Genomic DNA, 14,245 nt, shown 5'->3' on the forward strand with positions numbered 1-14,245 from the left:
GATCAAACCTTCAACTGATTATCTTGCCTCCCTTAGAGCATCTGAGACCTCTCTTTATCACCAAATCTCTCTAGAAAATCTTATTTCTTTTCTTTCTTTCTTTTTTAAGATTCTATTTGTTTGAGAGAGAGAACAAGTGGAGGGAAGAGGGAGAAGCAGGCTTCCTGCTGAGCAGGCCCCAGGACCCTGAGATCATGACCCAAGTTGAAGACAGACACTTAACTGGCTGAGCTACCCAGGGGGCCCTCTCTAGAAAATCTTTCCTAAGGGAGGCTCATTTGCTTCAACTTCCTTACAGCGCACTTCCCTTCCAAGCCCCGCCCTCCCCCTCCCCCTGAAGGCTGTCAGTTCTATAGAATTCGGATCAGCACGTGGAGAAAAGAGACAGTGAGTAAAATGGTTCTGAGCAAGTGAGCCAAGCGTTTCACTTAAAATAATTACCTGCGAAGAGAGAGCCTCTTGTTGGGTGCTTGGCATTGTGCCAGGAATTTGAGGCTTGCAGAGAAATACAAAGAGCGACCTTTGATAAAAACTTAGCAAGGGAAGATGAGACTGAGGAGGCTTCCTCGGGAAGGAAGGTTTGAGCTGAGTTTTGAGGAATGCGTGAACTTGCACTAGAAGAAGAACTGGCTGAGGGTGGGCAGAGGGGCGTCACGAGCCTGAGGACCTGGAAGCAGGACTTAAGGATAACACACTTGTTTGGTTTAAAACTTGGAAGAAGCGGGGCAGAGCCAGGTTAGCCACGACCTTGCAGACCAGGCAGAGAGCCACCCATTCAAAGTACTTTTGAGCATGTCAAGCCTCTACCACCCCGTCTCTTTCCCTTCAAAGTCAAACATCTTTACTGTCTTCTCCCTTCCCTTTCACTTACCAGCCTGTTCCAATAGGAAACGTTCCTAGCTGCCCCCTGCAAACTACCCTGGAGAGAAGTCGAAGGACTCCCGAGTAATAAGCTTTGGCTGAGAGGATATTTACAGGGATGGGGCAGATTACGTAACACTGTGAGCCTCAGTTTCCTCTGAAATGGGGATGATAATATCGCCTTCCTTAAAGGGTTGTCAGAAGGATTAAATGCATCTTAAAGCCTTGCTCAAGAACTGAACATTGTTACTGTTATTATTTCTCTTCCTTGAGCTCTTAGCTGCATCTGATGCATTTGACTGCACTCTCCACCTGGGAATTCTCTTCAGCTTTTGCAGTGTTGCACATCTGTTTGCTTTTCCTTTTCCTAGCTTTCCATTAGTTTTCTTTGGATCTTCTTCCTCCACCTGATCCTTGCATGGTGGAGCCCCTCGTGCCCTTCCCCTTGTCTATTCCCACTCTACACGCGCTCCCTAGGCAATTTCATCCATAACTGCAGGTCCTGTGCTAGCTCCTATATATTAACTAACATTAGATGTATCTCCAATCCAGGCTTCTGAGCCCCAGACTTGATATAATTCAGGTTTATCATGGTTATCTGAAACTCAACACCTATGAAAAAATCTCACTTCTTTCCAACCATCAACACCTGAACCTTCTCCTTCAGTATTCCCTATGGTAAAAAAAATAACATTCTTAGGGAGCTCGGGGAGCTCAGTGTGTTAAGCGTCAGAGTCTTGATTTTGGCTCAGGTCATGATCTCAGGGTTGTGAGATCAAGCCCCACCTGGGGCTCAGCACTGCGCATGGAGCCTGCTTAAGATTCCCTCTCTTCCTCTCCCTCTGCCCCTCCCTCCCCCACCCCCACAAAGATATTCTTTCTCATTCCAGTTGGAAACCTGGGACTCATCTTTGTCTCATCCTTGTCAACCATTTCAGCCAACTGTCTCCAAAAAGAGTCTTCAGTTTGTCCACTTCTGTTTCCCCACTGCTGCTCCTAAAGTAAACCCAGACTACTGACAACTCTGGGATTCTCTTGCCCCAGATTTCTAACTGGCCTCACAAAGAGTGCTTTTGCTCCTTCAACCTTTTTTGCCTGGTTGGTAGCCAGCTTTTTTTCAGTTAATCAAAATGTCTAAGCAAATAAGAATCTAATCATGTTCCAACCTAGCTTCAAAATCTGTCCATGGCATTTCAATTGCCACTTTAAAATAAACCAGTTGTTCCAAAGGCTTAGAGACTCTTAACTACCCCTGAATACAATCTTCAAGGTAGTGTCCCTCTTACAGGAACTCTAATTTGATGTTCACTCCCGAAGTTAGCTTAGCCTGATGTTACTAATTGCTTGCAAAAAGGAGTAAAGATAGCCATGAACAATGCTAATGAACACTGCAGTAGAAATCAACTAGTATAAAACCGGGGCTGCCGTCTATTATCCTAGGATCACCAGTGGTTCACACAGCTTTAGGCACAAGGTATGTGTTTCATAAACAGGTGTCTGATGCATGATGAAAAGGAAAAAGGCTGCCATAAAGTTCCTTACGGAATTGAAGTATTATCCACAGAAATTGCTTTGGTTGCAAACTCGACAGCCTGCAAAATATTTTCCCCCTGGCCAAATGTTTACTATAATTTGCATATCAAATGAGCTGCGACAACCTATTTGGCCATGAGGGAAAAAAAGAAAGGAAAGGATGTGCCAGGCACAATGCCTGAGACCTGGTGAGATTTTTCACAAATGCCCAAGACAAGCTTCTTTCTCTCCAGGAGCTTCCAGGCCACTTGCAGAGAGGCAAAACTGTCCAAAAATTTAATGTTCACTCTCTTGCCTCCTCCTATGGAAAAGGCAGTGTGTCTTTCTTTAGGTGTAAAATGGCGAGTGAAAACAGGGCTGGCTCTCAGTCTCGTTATGTCTGAAAAGGGCTGAGAATCATACATTAATCAAATAATCACGGGCATAATAATAGCCGCTATCCTATCTAGTGACTAGTATGTGCCAGGCATATTTTTAGTCCTTAAATAAATTAATGCAGTCACATTCTATTGAACTCTTACTATCTTCGTTTCATAGAGAAGAAATTGCAGCACAGAGAGGCTAAGAAACTTGCCCAAGGTCATACAGCTGGTCCAGGCAGTCTGGATTCAGCCTCCATACTGTAAAAAATATGGCATAGACATATTTACAAGGTCCACGAAGGGAGGATGGGTGATGCTGTAAAAACATCTAATAAGGGCATCTCAGTTTGTCTGAAGGCTGAGTAGTGTCAACCAAGCAAACAGGAGTAGTGGGAGAGGGAAAGACACGAAACTGGTAGGAACAGGAGGGGAGAGTGTGGAACCACCTGGATATAGTGGTTCATTGGTAGTGGTGGTGGGTGGAGGGAAGGAATCTGAAGACCTCATGGAGGAGGCAGATCTGAAGGAAAACCTTGAAATACTGGTTTAGTTTGTAGAGAGGATAGGAAAGGGGAACATGAACTCAGACTGAACCTAATTAATTTGGGGGAGAGGAAGACACTGGTTATGAGGATTCTTCCAATTGCCAGCAGACACTCAGCTGGAAATGACCAAAGAAAACAAGGACTTCACTGGCTTGAGCTGCGGAAGAGTCCGGAATAGAGACCTGGCAGCAGGCAGATGAATGATGTTAGGGTCGCTCTTCCATTCCTCAGTTCCATTTTTCTATGTTGGTTTGGATCTTACGTGGTGGAAATATGGAAGCTCTGGATTTTATCCTACCACTTCCGCAAACTCAGGAAGGGGGGGTGGGGGGGTGTTTGTTTCTCTAAAGGCCCTGCGTGCACCATCCCCACCCCCATTAGCTCAGCTTATACTACATTCTCCTGGCTGAGCCAATCACTGTGGCTGAGAGGTCCTCCCATTGGCCTGGCCTGGATCACGTGCCTTCCCCTGGAAGCAGCGGGCAGGGTCAGCCATACCTGAACCATAGGTTTTGAAAAAGGGCCAGCTGCCCAAAGTAGAATCTGGAAACCAGGCGAGCAAAAACCGAGAATGCCATCACTGGCTGGAGCAGTGTTCCTCACACATCGTATGCAGTCTCATCTGATAGGTCTGGGCTGGGGCCTTAGAGGCCGCACTGCTAACAGCCTCCCTGGTGAGGTCAATGCTGCAGGTTCTCAAGCCACGCTTCATGCGGCCAAGCGGCGGGCATACCACCTGTGACTGCCTCCCTCAAATTTCTTTAGGCTGTTCAGTGCTAGCCTGTATCCCAACCTTCCATTTGCCTGCTTTTCTCAGTTTTGACTCTATGCCTTTCTACTAGCTGGCCCCTACATGTGAAATACTTTTCCTTCCTGTTCTCTCATTAACTTGTCAACATTTTTATGATTTTGCCTCTTATTTTCTCCAAACGTTTCCGCGCTGAGTGAAGCTGGGGTTAGGCTTCTTCGTCTTCAGCTGATGCTTTTTCCAATTTGGACCTGTGAACACTAACCTTGTAGTAGTGTAAAAATGTATTTAATTATTCACGAGCCTGACAAGACCTGCTGTGTTCATTGATTTGTTGTGTGTGTAAGTCACTGCCTGAGTTTCAATCTGGGTGTTAGTCTATATTGAACACTTCGGTTTTAGGCTATAGGCTGTTAGAAGGTATGCAAAATACCCTTTGAACGTGCTGATGTAGCACTCAGTAATCAGGTGATGTCCAATTTTCATTGTGTCAGCGGTGTTTTCAATCTTCTGGACGTTGCAAGCCACTGTGCCGACATTGGCAGAAATACGGAACTCTATTATGGTACAAAATTTCCGTATCATTGAAGACTTTGGATTAATGCCTTTAGAAAGGAATGTCTGTGAAACTGAGGCCCGAAGCCTGAGTTTTAGATTCACGTTCGCTCCTGAACTTGTTTTGTGACTTTGTTCAAGTCTGAAAATCCCTCTAGGCCTCTTATTGGACCAGACGCTGTACTGGGTGTCCTGTTGCCCTCTACTCTCCCATGGTGCTCAGCCAACTTGGCAGACTCACTTCATTTGTAACATGTGGTGACCCCATGGAGGTAAGACACCTGACCCTGGAAGCCTTCTTTTATCCATTTGCCAAAGACAATATTAATCATTTGATGTGATCGTGGTAATGGAAGGTCACAAATGTAAAGAACATCAGGACTGCCAGTGGTAAGAAAATCAGAGTTAACTATTATCCATCAGTAAGTTTTTGGAAAGAAGGTGTTGGCTGAATGACTTAACATAAGCAGGAGTATTATTCCTTCAATCCATTGAAATATAGAGCCACCATGACCCCAGGGACTGTCACTCAGCAGTTTTCTTTTCTTTACACCCATAGTCTGGAGATAGCAGCAATCAATGGCTCACATACCCAACACAAATTAACACTTCATACAGAAGGCAGGATAGGAAGCATGATGTTTTCCCAGTATGTTAGCCGTGGTTAGGAAAAAACTACCTTCAATTAGTTTCTCTTCTCATTCAATTTGTCATTAAATGCATCTGTCGGTTTACGAATGATCACGGGTTCCACTTGTACAACCTCTGCTGAAAGCACTGAACTGCAACTTTGTAGAATTGTTTCACGTTCGGGAATGGGTTCCCCCAGTTCAGCTGAACAAATCGGCTGAACCCTGTAGATTGGCGCTTTGAGCCAGAAGCCACGACCTTTTATGCGGGAAATGCGTCTACGCCGATGGAGCACCCTTCTCAAGACCTAAAGAGGTTGGGTCCCGGAGAGGTCTGCTTTTCCTGATGCGGAAAAGTTTGGTTCTCGGTGTATCCGGATTCCAATCGCTCCTTGGACGGTCTCTACTCCTCCTCCAGGATTCAGATTCTCTTTTGTACCTGCTACTGCCACAAACTGCCCGAGCGCGCCGCGGCTGGCCTCCGCCCAGACCCAGATTCCGCTCTCCTCCCGGCGCCCTCTACCAGGCCGGCGGCCCGCTGCTGGCCAGGGCTCTCCGACAACCCCGCGTCCTGACCCCATTTACTCCTTGGGTCCCCGCCGGTGCCATCTGGCTGGAACCGCGGGGAGAAACGAAAAGTTGGACGTAGTCATCCCTGCTCTCTGCCGTCTTCACTCGCCCCCACTGAAAAGCCGGGGCTGCCGGCGGACGAGCGGCAGGAAGGAAAAAGCTTAGACGGGAAACGGCCTCTCCGCGGCGCCCGCCTCCCCCGGCCCGCGGGCCGCAGGAGCCGCGCCCGCCCCCCCGGAGTCTTCTCGCGCCCCAGGCCGTCCCCGGCTCCCGCGGGCACCTGGCGGCGGGCGCCCCCGCGTCGGGGACGGTGCGGGGGACGCGCGAGGCGCAGCTGCTGCAGCCACGCGAGCGAGGCCCCGGCCCCGCGCTCCGGCCCTAAGAGGTGAAGCAGGAAATAGGCGACGAGGGAGGCCGGGGCGGGGGAAGGGGGACCCGGGGCGCGGGCGGAGGAGCGGCGGGGGCGGGGCGGGGCGGGGGCCGGGCGCGCGGCGGGAGCTCTCGGAGCGCGGGCTGCACGCGGCGCGCTCGGGCCGCCCCTCCTCCCCGCGCCGCCGGCCGCGGCCCAGGCTCCCTCGCTCCGCCACTCCCCGCCCCTCCGCTCTCCCTCCCGCCTCCCCGCCTTCCCCGCCCTCCCCGCCTCCTCCACCGCCTCCTCCTCCTCCCGGCCTCCCTCTCCCCGCCGAACTGCCAGCCGGACCCCAGGCCGCCTCCTCGCCGCCGCCGCCGCCCCGCCGCCCCGCCGCCCCGCCGCCGCCCGGCCTCCCCGCGAGCGCTCCACCATGGACAGTCCTGTTTTCACCTTATAAAGATGGCGGTGCGGGATCGCTGCAACCTTTAGACTAATGACTGTCCGAAACATCGCCTCCATCTGTAATATGGTGAGTGGCGGCCGCCGCCGCCTCGGGGGTCGCGCCCGAGGCGCGGCGAGGCGAAGAAAGGGAAGCCGGGGCCGCCCACCCGCCGGGCGCCGGGGTGGGGGCGGGGGGCGCCGGGGTCCGCGCGGCGCGGCCAGAAGTTCCCGGCCCCCGCGCCCGGCGGGCGGGCCGCAGCCCCCCGCGGCGGCCGGGGGAGGGGCCCGATCCCCCGCCCCCCTCCCAGCCCCGGGACCCGGGAGCCCGCCCGCCGGTGCCCGGGCGCGCCGCCTTGCCTCCGCCCTCGGGCTGCGGTGGAAGCGTCCTCGGGGGAGGGGGTTGGGGGGATAAGCTGGGGATGGGGGGGGGAACCCATCCCGCCTTGCGGTAGATCAAGCCCTACGGGTCTCCCTGACCGCCCTCGTCTCATTTTGAGTTCACTCCTTAAACTATATTTAAAATTCACTTTTGCAAAGGTAGTCGGTGTATCTGGAGGAATTTTAAATGTAATAAAGCTGGAACGAAGTGCAGAATTGTGGTTGGAGAAGTGAACTTCTACCTGGTTTGGGAGGCAAGGCAATTTGTTTTGGATGCCTCAATTTCTCCACCTGTGAAAGAGGGACAAGGTTATTTGGCGGTAACATTTGGAGGCCCTGAGGGCGGGGCCGTCTTTGGGCGTGGAGGAGGTCTCCAGGGTTATCTTGCCTGATCTGCAGACCGCTCTGAGGCTGGTGAGCGTGGTCTGGTGAGCGTGGCCGCAGCAAGGGGACGTCTTCGGGCTCTGGTGGGGCTGGGTCCATGATGCGGTGCTCACTTTAACTTGGTTTTCTCCCATTGCTGCTCTCCCTTCCTTTTCAGTGTTTGCAGGAACACCCTCCAGCCCTTGGGTTCCCAGGGTGTGCCCTGCTGGCACCCCCACTTGTCAGAGCTTTGGGAAGCTCAGCTTGCCCCCCTGGAATAAGGCAGTGGCCCTCCCGCGCAGGGTGAGAGTGTGTGTGCTTAGCCTTCACTCTCCTGGGCCCCCTTCCCCTCCATCAAAGGGCCCTTCCCCCGGGCTGGAACACGTGTTCATTTAATGCCAGTTTGGGGAAAACCTCGCTTGAAGCTCTCATACAGGCCCCTGCAGGGAATCTGAGAAGGCATGATGGAGAAGCCCTGGGGTAAGGTGATCTGGTTACCCTTCCCCCATCGCACAGCTTTTTAAATCTTCTGTCCCACATTCTCCTGCAAGATTAGCACACAGGGCAAAGGAGCATTCAAGAGCCATGTGTTCGCTCAGGGGTGCAGTCAGGACCCACTGGCGCTGGCTTCAGTTCTCAGCACCGCTAGCAGAGCAAATGCTGGGGCTTCCCAGAGTGAGAGCTGCGCAGGACCAGTTAGATGTGGTGGGTGGCTCCTGGAGGAGTTCCGTTTCCTCTCCTTTCTTTCCTTCTCCGCACAAAGACAGGTCTCCTGCTCCTTCCTGTCGAGTGGCATTAACATTGGCTTGGTGCAATGAGAGGGTGATGCCTTGCTTCCCAGTTTTGCTAAGACCAGTTCGTGATGGCCACCAGGAAACCGAAGCCACTCTGATCGTCCCTCCTGTCTGCTGTGTGGCCTCAGCCTGCCAGGCCAGTGAGGCACAGTCCTAGCTCGGTGCGGTGACGCCCCTCTGTAGTGAAATAGCCTGGGAACTTAAGAGCTCACAGGTCCCAAGAGGAAGCCAGCATCTAGCCACACCCCCTCCCACCCCCGTGCGACTGGGGCTTCTTGGCACACCTGGGCAGAATGGCACAACCAGGTTCCAGCCAAACTCAGGGAGGCAGGCTGCAGGGAAGACATCAGTACTGTGTCTGCAGAGTTGACACCTCGTGTAGAGACACCAAAGTTAGGATGGTCACCTGGGTGAAGTGAGGAGCCGGTAATTCCCAAGTAGGGAGTTTTCTGTTCCTAGTTGGACACTGTGTCTTGAACAAGTACAAGTTCTGGTTGTGACATGTACCAGCTTTTTGTCCTTGAACAAGTTGCTGTCTTACTTTCCTCACCTAGAAAAAGGGGATGACCGTGGTTTCCTCCCTCACTAGGCTGTTGTATTAAATGAGCTGCTGTACTACAGGGCCTAGTACATCGCAAGCATTCAGTGAGGGCTCACTGTTATTATTAACATCTTTCTCATTATTATGTCACCTTCCAGTGTGGCTTAAAGAATAATGAACATGACGGGCTCTTGGAAGCAGCCACTGATATAAACAAGCCCACGTTCATTTATGCAAGTTCATTTATGCAAACCAAGCCAAAGGGCAGGATGCGAAGGCTGGGATGAGAATCCTTAACCCCACCCCTTATAAAAGCCTGCTCAGGTCAGCCCTGCCCCTCCCAGTCTCCCTTCCCACAGGAGAAGGCTTGGGGATGAGGAGACTGTCTCTTCACCTGATCAGATGTACATTTGCGCCAGAACCCCAGCTTAGGTTCTTCCCTGGATGATGAATTGTTTCCAGGTAGGTCTTCTCTGAATCTCTGTTGACTGGTTATAGTTTCTCTCTGGGGCTCTCCTTGGTCTTTTCCATTCCTAACATGATTAGGTCCTGGCTGGTTTGCGTAGCTGTAGAAGGAACAAGTGGCAATTGCATTTTCTTCTACGCAGCTGGTTTGGCGTGTTTTTAACCAGGCAGATGTGTCCAGAAAGGGTGTTAAGAGGTGCCATCCTCCTAGGTGAGACCTGAACAAGCCAAAACCTAGCTTGGAACAGCGGACTTGTTTCCTCTGCCAGACAAGAAAGGACCCAGCCGAGCAGAAACAAAACTTGTAGCAAATCTTTATGTGATTGAGGAATGAACCCCTTCTCTTTCCCTCATACTCCTGCCTGGTTTAAATACGGGGGTGTTGGAAAAGATCCACATTCCTCGGCTTGTCTTCTTACACACTGAGGTTTTATTGACCCTGGGAGTGTAACGCTGGCTCCTAGCAGTTTGCTTGAGTTTTACGTTTGTGTGAAATCCTGCGGCCGTGGTTCTTGATCGACTCGCCTTGTGTCAGCTTTAGCCGCACGGTGTGTCTGCTTCCGAGATAGTAAAGCTTGTTTGGCCAGTGTGTTGTAATTTTTAAAATGTACTAGCTGCTACCAAGCATGAGGAAATGTCCCTTGCTGATAATCCTCTGATTTTTGTCCAGATCAGTGGATTTAACTTCCTATTAATCACCTTGCAAATGGAAAGTTTTTTGGTTTCACCCCCTTACCACCCCCTGTAAGATTTCAGTTTGAAGAGCTTGAGAAATTTTCTCTAGAGGAAGCCTTTGCTAGGAGAAACCAAATGTGTCCTCTAGACTTGTACCAATGCAAATTGGTCTGAATCATCGAATCTTCATTTCATTTGTTAATAGTGCTGTAAGATGTACCATAGAGAAAATGCTGGGTGTCAGATCGACTGCGTTTTTGTTCCCATAAGCAACCATTTGTGTTAGCGTTGGCATGTACTACGGGCAGGCGCGCCGTAAATGAATGAGGTGAGTCCCAGCAGTTTCTCATTTTGTGGGTGTGACATTGGTAAAGACTGAACAGTTTCAGTAAGGTGCATTGACCTGCACAGCTGAAGGTGCCACAGAGTCTCAGAAGCATTACAGTGAAAAGGCTGATACACAGCAGGTGTTTCTTTAGTATAGTTTGCATTTGGTGTGAGTTTGGTTATTTTTTGTTTTATATGAGGACATGAATCTGGTCAGTGTACCTTAGAACGAGCATCTGTCCCAGTGCCTGTCTCTTTAGTTAAGCATGAGCTTAAGGTAACGTTGGACAAATTGTTGTCTTTCTTGGGACCCAAGTCTTTCTCACCTTGTAAACCTGATGTGTTTTGGGGGGGGCTGTCCAAAGCTTCTTAGTACAGTATTTCTTAGAGTCTTTATAAAAAAAAGTTCCTTCCCAAGATGGGGCAAGCATCTGAAAGATCAATTCAAGGCACTTTGTGAAAAGTCTGATGATGTGGGAGGGACCAGGTGTTCTAGAGGTCAGTGAGTTGATCCATGGTCCATCCCTGACGATGCTGCTATCAGAAGAAGCTCATGGAAGGATACAGGCTTTGGGATTTCCCAAAAGAGGGTGCACCCAGAGTTGGGGCAGAAGGGGTCTCTATGGCCTGTGGGTTCACTTTCTCTCTCAGTCGTCTTTGGGCCAGTGGCACCTACTTACCGTAGACTGATGAAAAGTTCCAGCACACAGATGGGAAGTCTTGTGGAAGGCCGAATGTCCTGTGAGGAGAGAATGGTGGCCCTTGACCTCACCAGCACTGCAAACCAAGGGAGAAGTTCCAATCCCTAGATGGCATTTCTTCATTTTGAAACTTCTCAACACACTATGTCATGAACCAAGCACTATAATTTCTTTTTTAACTGCTTTATTGACATTCACACTTGGCATATATTTAAAGTGTAAAAAAAAAAAAAAATTCCTTAATTGGCTCTAAGCCACTTAAGGACCTAGCCACCTTATTTAAAACTGTGTCGAATTTACCAGATAGTAGCAATTTAGTATTCCTTGAACAGTCCCAGGATATTATTGGAGACTACAGTGAGTGCCTTATTTGAATTGTTTTAAATAAATGAAGTTTCCCTGATATGAAGGGTAAGTAGAATTAGTAAAAATTTGAAACAAAGCTAGAGGATTTTGTAGAGATCGTTTTATCTTGCTAAGTCAATCACCTGAGGCAGTATTTTGAGACTCGTTGGAAAAAAATTTTAAGACTATTAAAAAAGTATGTACATCTTATAACTTGGGAGGAGACATCATTTGTCTCTTCCTCTAGTACTGTTACTGTTGCTTCCCATTCTTGAAGATCATTGGAGACTGTAAGCTTGGTTTAACGGATCATCTGGGAGTGGTTAAAGTCATGTGTGAGGGTCTACTGTGATAGTCATCAGATTTTAAAAATTGTAGCCTGGGGGCGCCTGGGTGGCTCAGTGGGTTAAGCCGCTGCCTTCGGCTCAGGTCATGATCTCAGGGTCCTGGGATCAAGTCCCACATCGGGCTCTCTGCTCAGCAGCGAGCCTGCTTCCTTCTCTCTCTCTCTGTCTGCCTCTCTGTCTGCTTGTGATCTCTCTCTGTCAAGTAAATAAATGAAATCTTTAAAAAAAAAAAAATTGTAGCCTGGGGTGGGGTGGGCTGATGTTTAAAGAAAAATTCTCTTCTTCTGGTCTCTTGGTGTAACATGTAGATGTTTGTGTTGGGTCAGGACCTGACAATTAGGCCTATAGCTTTTTTTGTGTGTTTTTTTTTTTTTCTTGGACTCCTAGAGGAAAACAAAGTTGAATGCCAATATTTAGTTAGCATGAAAGATTGTAATATTATTTTCTAGATATCAACTTCTTATCCAGTTCACCCATACAATAAAACCTACTTATTTTTTTGACTAATGTGGAATTTCGGTATTTTGGCTTGTCATTGAAAGTAATTTTCAGTTTGGGTCCTCCTAGCATTTAAGAGAAATTTCTGTAGTTTTCATGTCCTTTTTCCCCAGCCTGCTGTGTCTAGTTCGTTCAGATGACATGAGGCTTTATGATGGTGTAATTCTGTGGTGTCATCAGAAAGGAGTCTCCTGGTGGCTTCATCTCCAGCCTATTCATGGAGCCAGCCCAAAACAAAGGGACTGAAAGAGTTCGGTGTCTTTTAGTGGATGTCATGCTTCTGGCCTAACTACTTTAATACACATTCTTATAACGTCTTTGCTTGTGGTGAAACCAAATGCTAATCTAAGGGTTTGAAAGGCCTGATGATCTTTTAAGAGAAAAAGCCACCCCCAAATGAACGAGCAAATATTTTTTTGAGAGGAATAAATTCTGTATCAACAATCAACCCTGTCATTAAAGGCTTCTTGGAATATTTCTGTACTGAGCTTGTTGCCAAGAATTTGGGGTATGTCATAAGTCCTTGACATGCAATTTCACTACAGCTTGAAAAACGGTTGTTTGTGCTGGATGTTTCTAAGTGTGGAAGAAACCCTGTCGGTTCTCAAAGCTTCACTTTCCACCTCTTGGTCCAGTCCTCCACGCATCCAGTTCTGATGCCGCTTTCAGAGCCTAATTATGCTTAAAAGTAGTTTGGGCTTGGGACTCTTTTCCTGGGTGGTGATAGATTTCAGGCGCACAGAAGAATACGGGGAGTAAGAGAGGGAACCACCCATGTGTTTCCATCCACCGCCCAGTGAAGAAAGAAAATGCTGCAAGCACAGCGAACACTTCCTCATCTCACTCCCCCTTCCTCTGGACATGACCGCTGTTCCGAACTTGGCGTTTATAGACTTCAACTAGATGTGTATCCGTCTGTCAGCCGGACACATTGTCTTTTTCTCCTGTTCGGAACACGCTCTCTGATACCGAACAGCTCCTTCTCAGTTTGCTTTTCCTTCAGTTATGGCTTTGAGATTTACCCATTGGAATGTGTAATTCTGGGTTATTCGCTCTGTCTGACCTTCTGTCACGAATCTGCTCCCAAGTATTCATTTTATTTATTTATTTATATTTTATATCAATTCAGTTAGCCAACATATAACGCATTGTTAATTTTTTGGTATTGATTTTATTGTTGAGTAGCACTTGGGTTTACCATGTTTTGTGTTTGTCATGACATCTTTGAACTTGTCTCTCTATGCCTCTGTTTAAAGTTTTCTCTGTGGGGGGGGCGCCTGGGTGGCTCAGTGGGTTAAGCTCTGCCTTCGGCTCAGGTCATGATCCCAGGGTCCTGGGATCGAGCCCCACATCAGGCTCTCTGCTCAGCAGGGAGCCTGTTTCCCCCTCTCTCTGCCTGCTGCTCTGCCTACTTGTGATCTCTATCAAATAAATAAATAAGTAAAAATTAAAAAAAAAAAGTTTTCTCTGTGGGACCTGCCTCGAGGAGAAATTGCTAGATCCAAGGAAAGGGGCATCTTCAGCTCTTAGTACATTGCCAGGTCGCTCTCCAGAGCAGGTGTGCCCATGTGCGTCCCACCGGCGGTGCTGGGGAGCGCCAGCTGCTCCGAGGGCTTGCAGACGCCGGGTATCCTGAGTCTGACGTTTTGCCAGGCTGAGGGGTGGGAAAGGGTATCCTGGTGATTTAAAAAAATGTTTGCTTTCCCGTTTACTAACAAGGCCAGACATCTTTTCCTGTGTTTATGGGGCTGGGTGGTTTTTAATCCGGGGACTGGAGGACAGTTTTTCTGGGCTTGAGGGTCAGGATGGCAGTGTGACTTCTGTCTGAAACCAGGGAAAAGGAGGAAGCAGTGGAAAACCGGGAGGACCAAAGGACAAGTCCAGAGCAGTAGAGCAGGAATGGAAGCTAGGGGCTGAGAGAACGGAAACAAGGAAGTGAGAAGGTGCAGTGAGAAGATTTCAGACCAGAAGTGAGACGGTGTATTCACCGAGTGCTGAGAGTACATCTGGGCTGTCTTCCTGGCCTCTCTGTTCAAGGTACGTCGTTCACGCTTTGTGAACTGAAGTTGGCTTTGGTGAACATGTGTCCATTTCCGGGGCCTCCTCCGTGGAGAGCAGCAGGAGGGCTGGACTTAGGGAGTTTTCCTGTTCACCCTGTTGCTTTTTGACGTTCTTTCAGAAAGGCAGCGTGTTTCTCTGGAAACGGTGCTGCAGT

General features: G+C 49.1%; 1 protein-coding gene across 2 annotated transcripts in view; it reads left to right on the forward strand.

Moving 5' to 3' along the window:
• Positions 1-6,486: 6,486 nt before the first annotated feature.
• Positions 6,487-14,245, forward strand: part of USP46 (ubiquitin specific peptidase 46) — a 57,532-nt gene continuing 49,773 nt past the window's right edge. For both annotated transcript variants that reach the window (XM_045997210.1, XM_045997212.1), the window contains exon 1: positions 6,487-6,684. In XM_045997210.1, the coding sequence (XP_045853166.1) occupies positions 6,649-6,684 (36 nt within the window). In that variant the 5' untranslated portion in view covers positions 6,487-6,648. The remainder of the gene's footprint in view (positions 6,685-14,245) is intronic.

This window comes from Meles meles, chromosome 2 (assembly GCF_922984935.1).
Source record: "Meles meles chromosome 2, mMelMel3.1 paternal haplotype, whole genome shotgun sequence".
In the NCBI taxonomy this organism is placed as follows: domain Eukaryota; kingdom Metazoa; phylum Chordata; class Mammalia; order Carnivora; family Mustelidae; genus Meles; species Meles meles.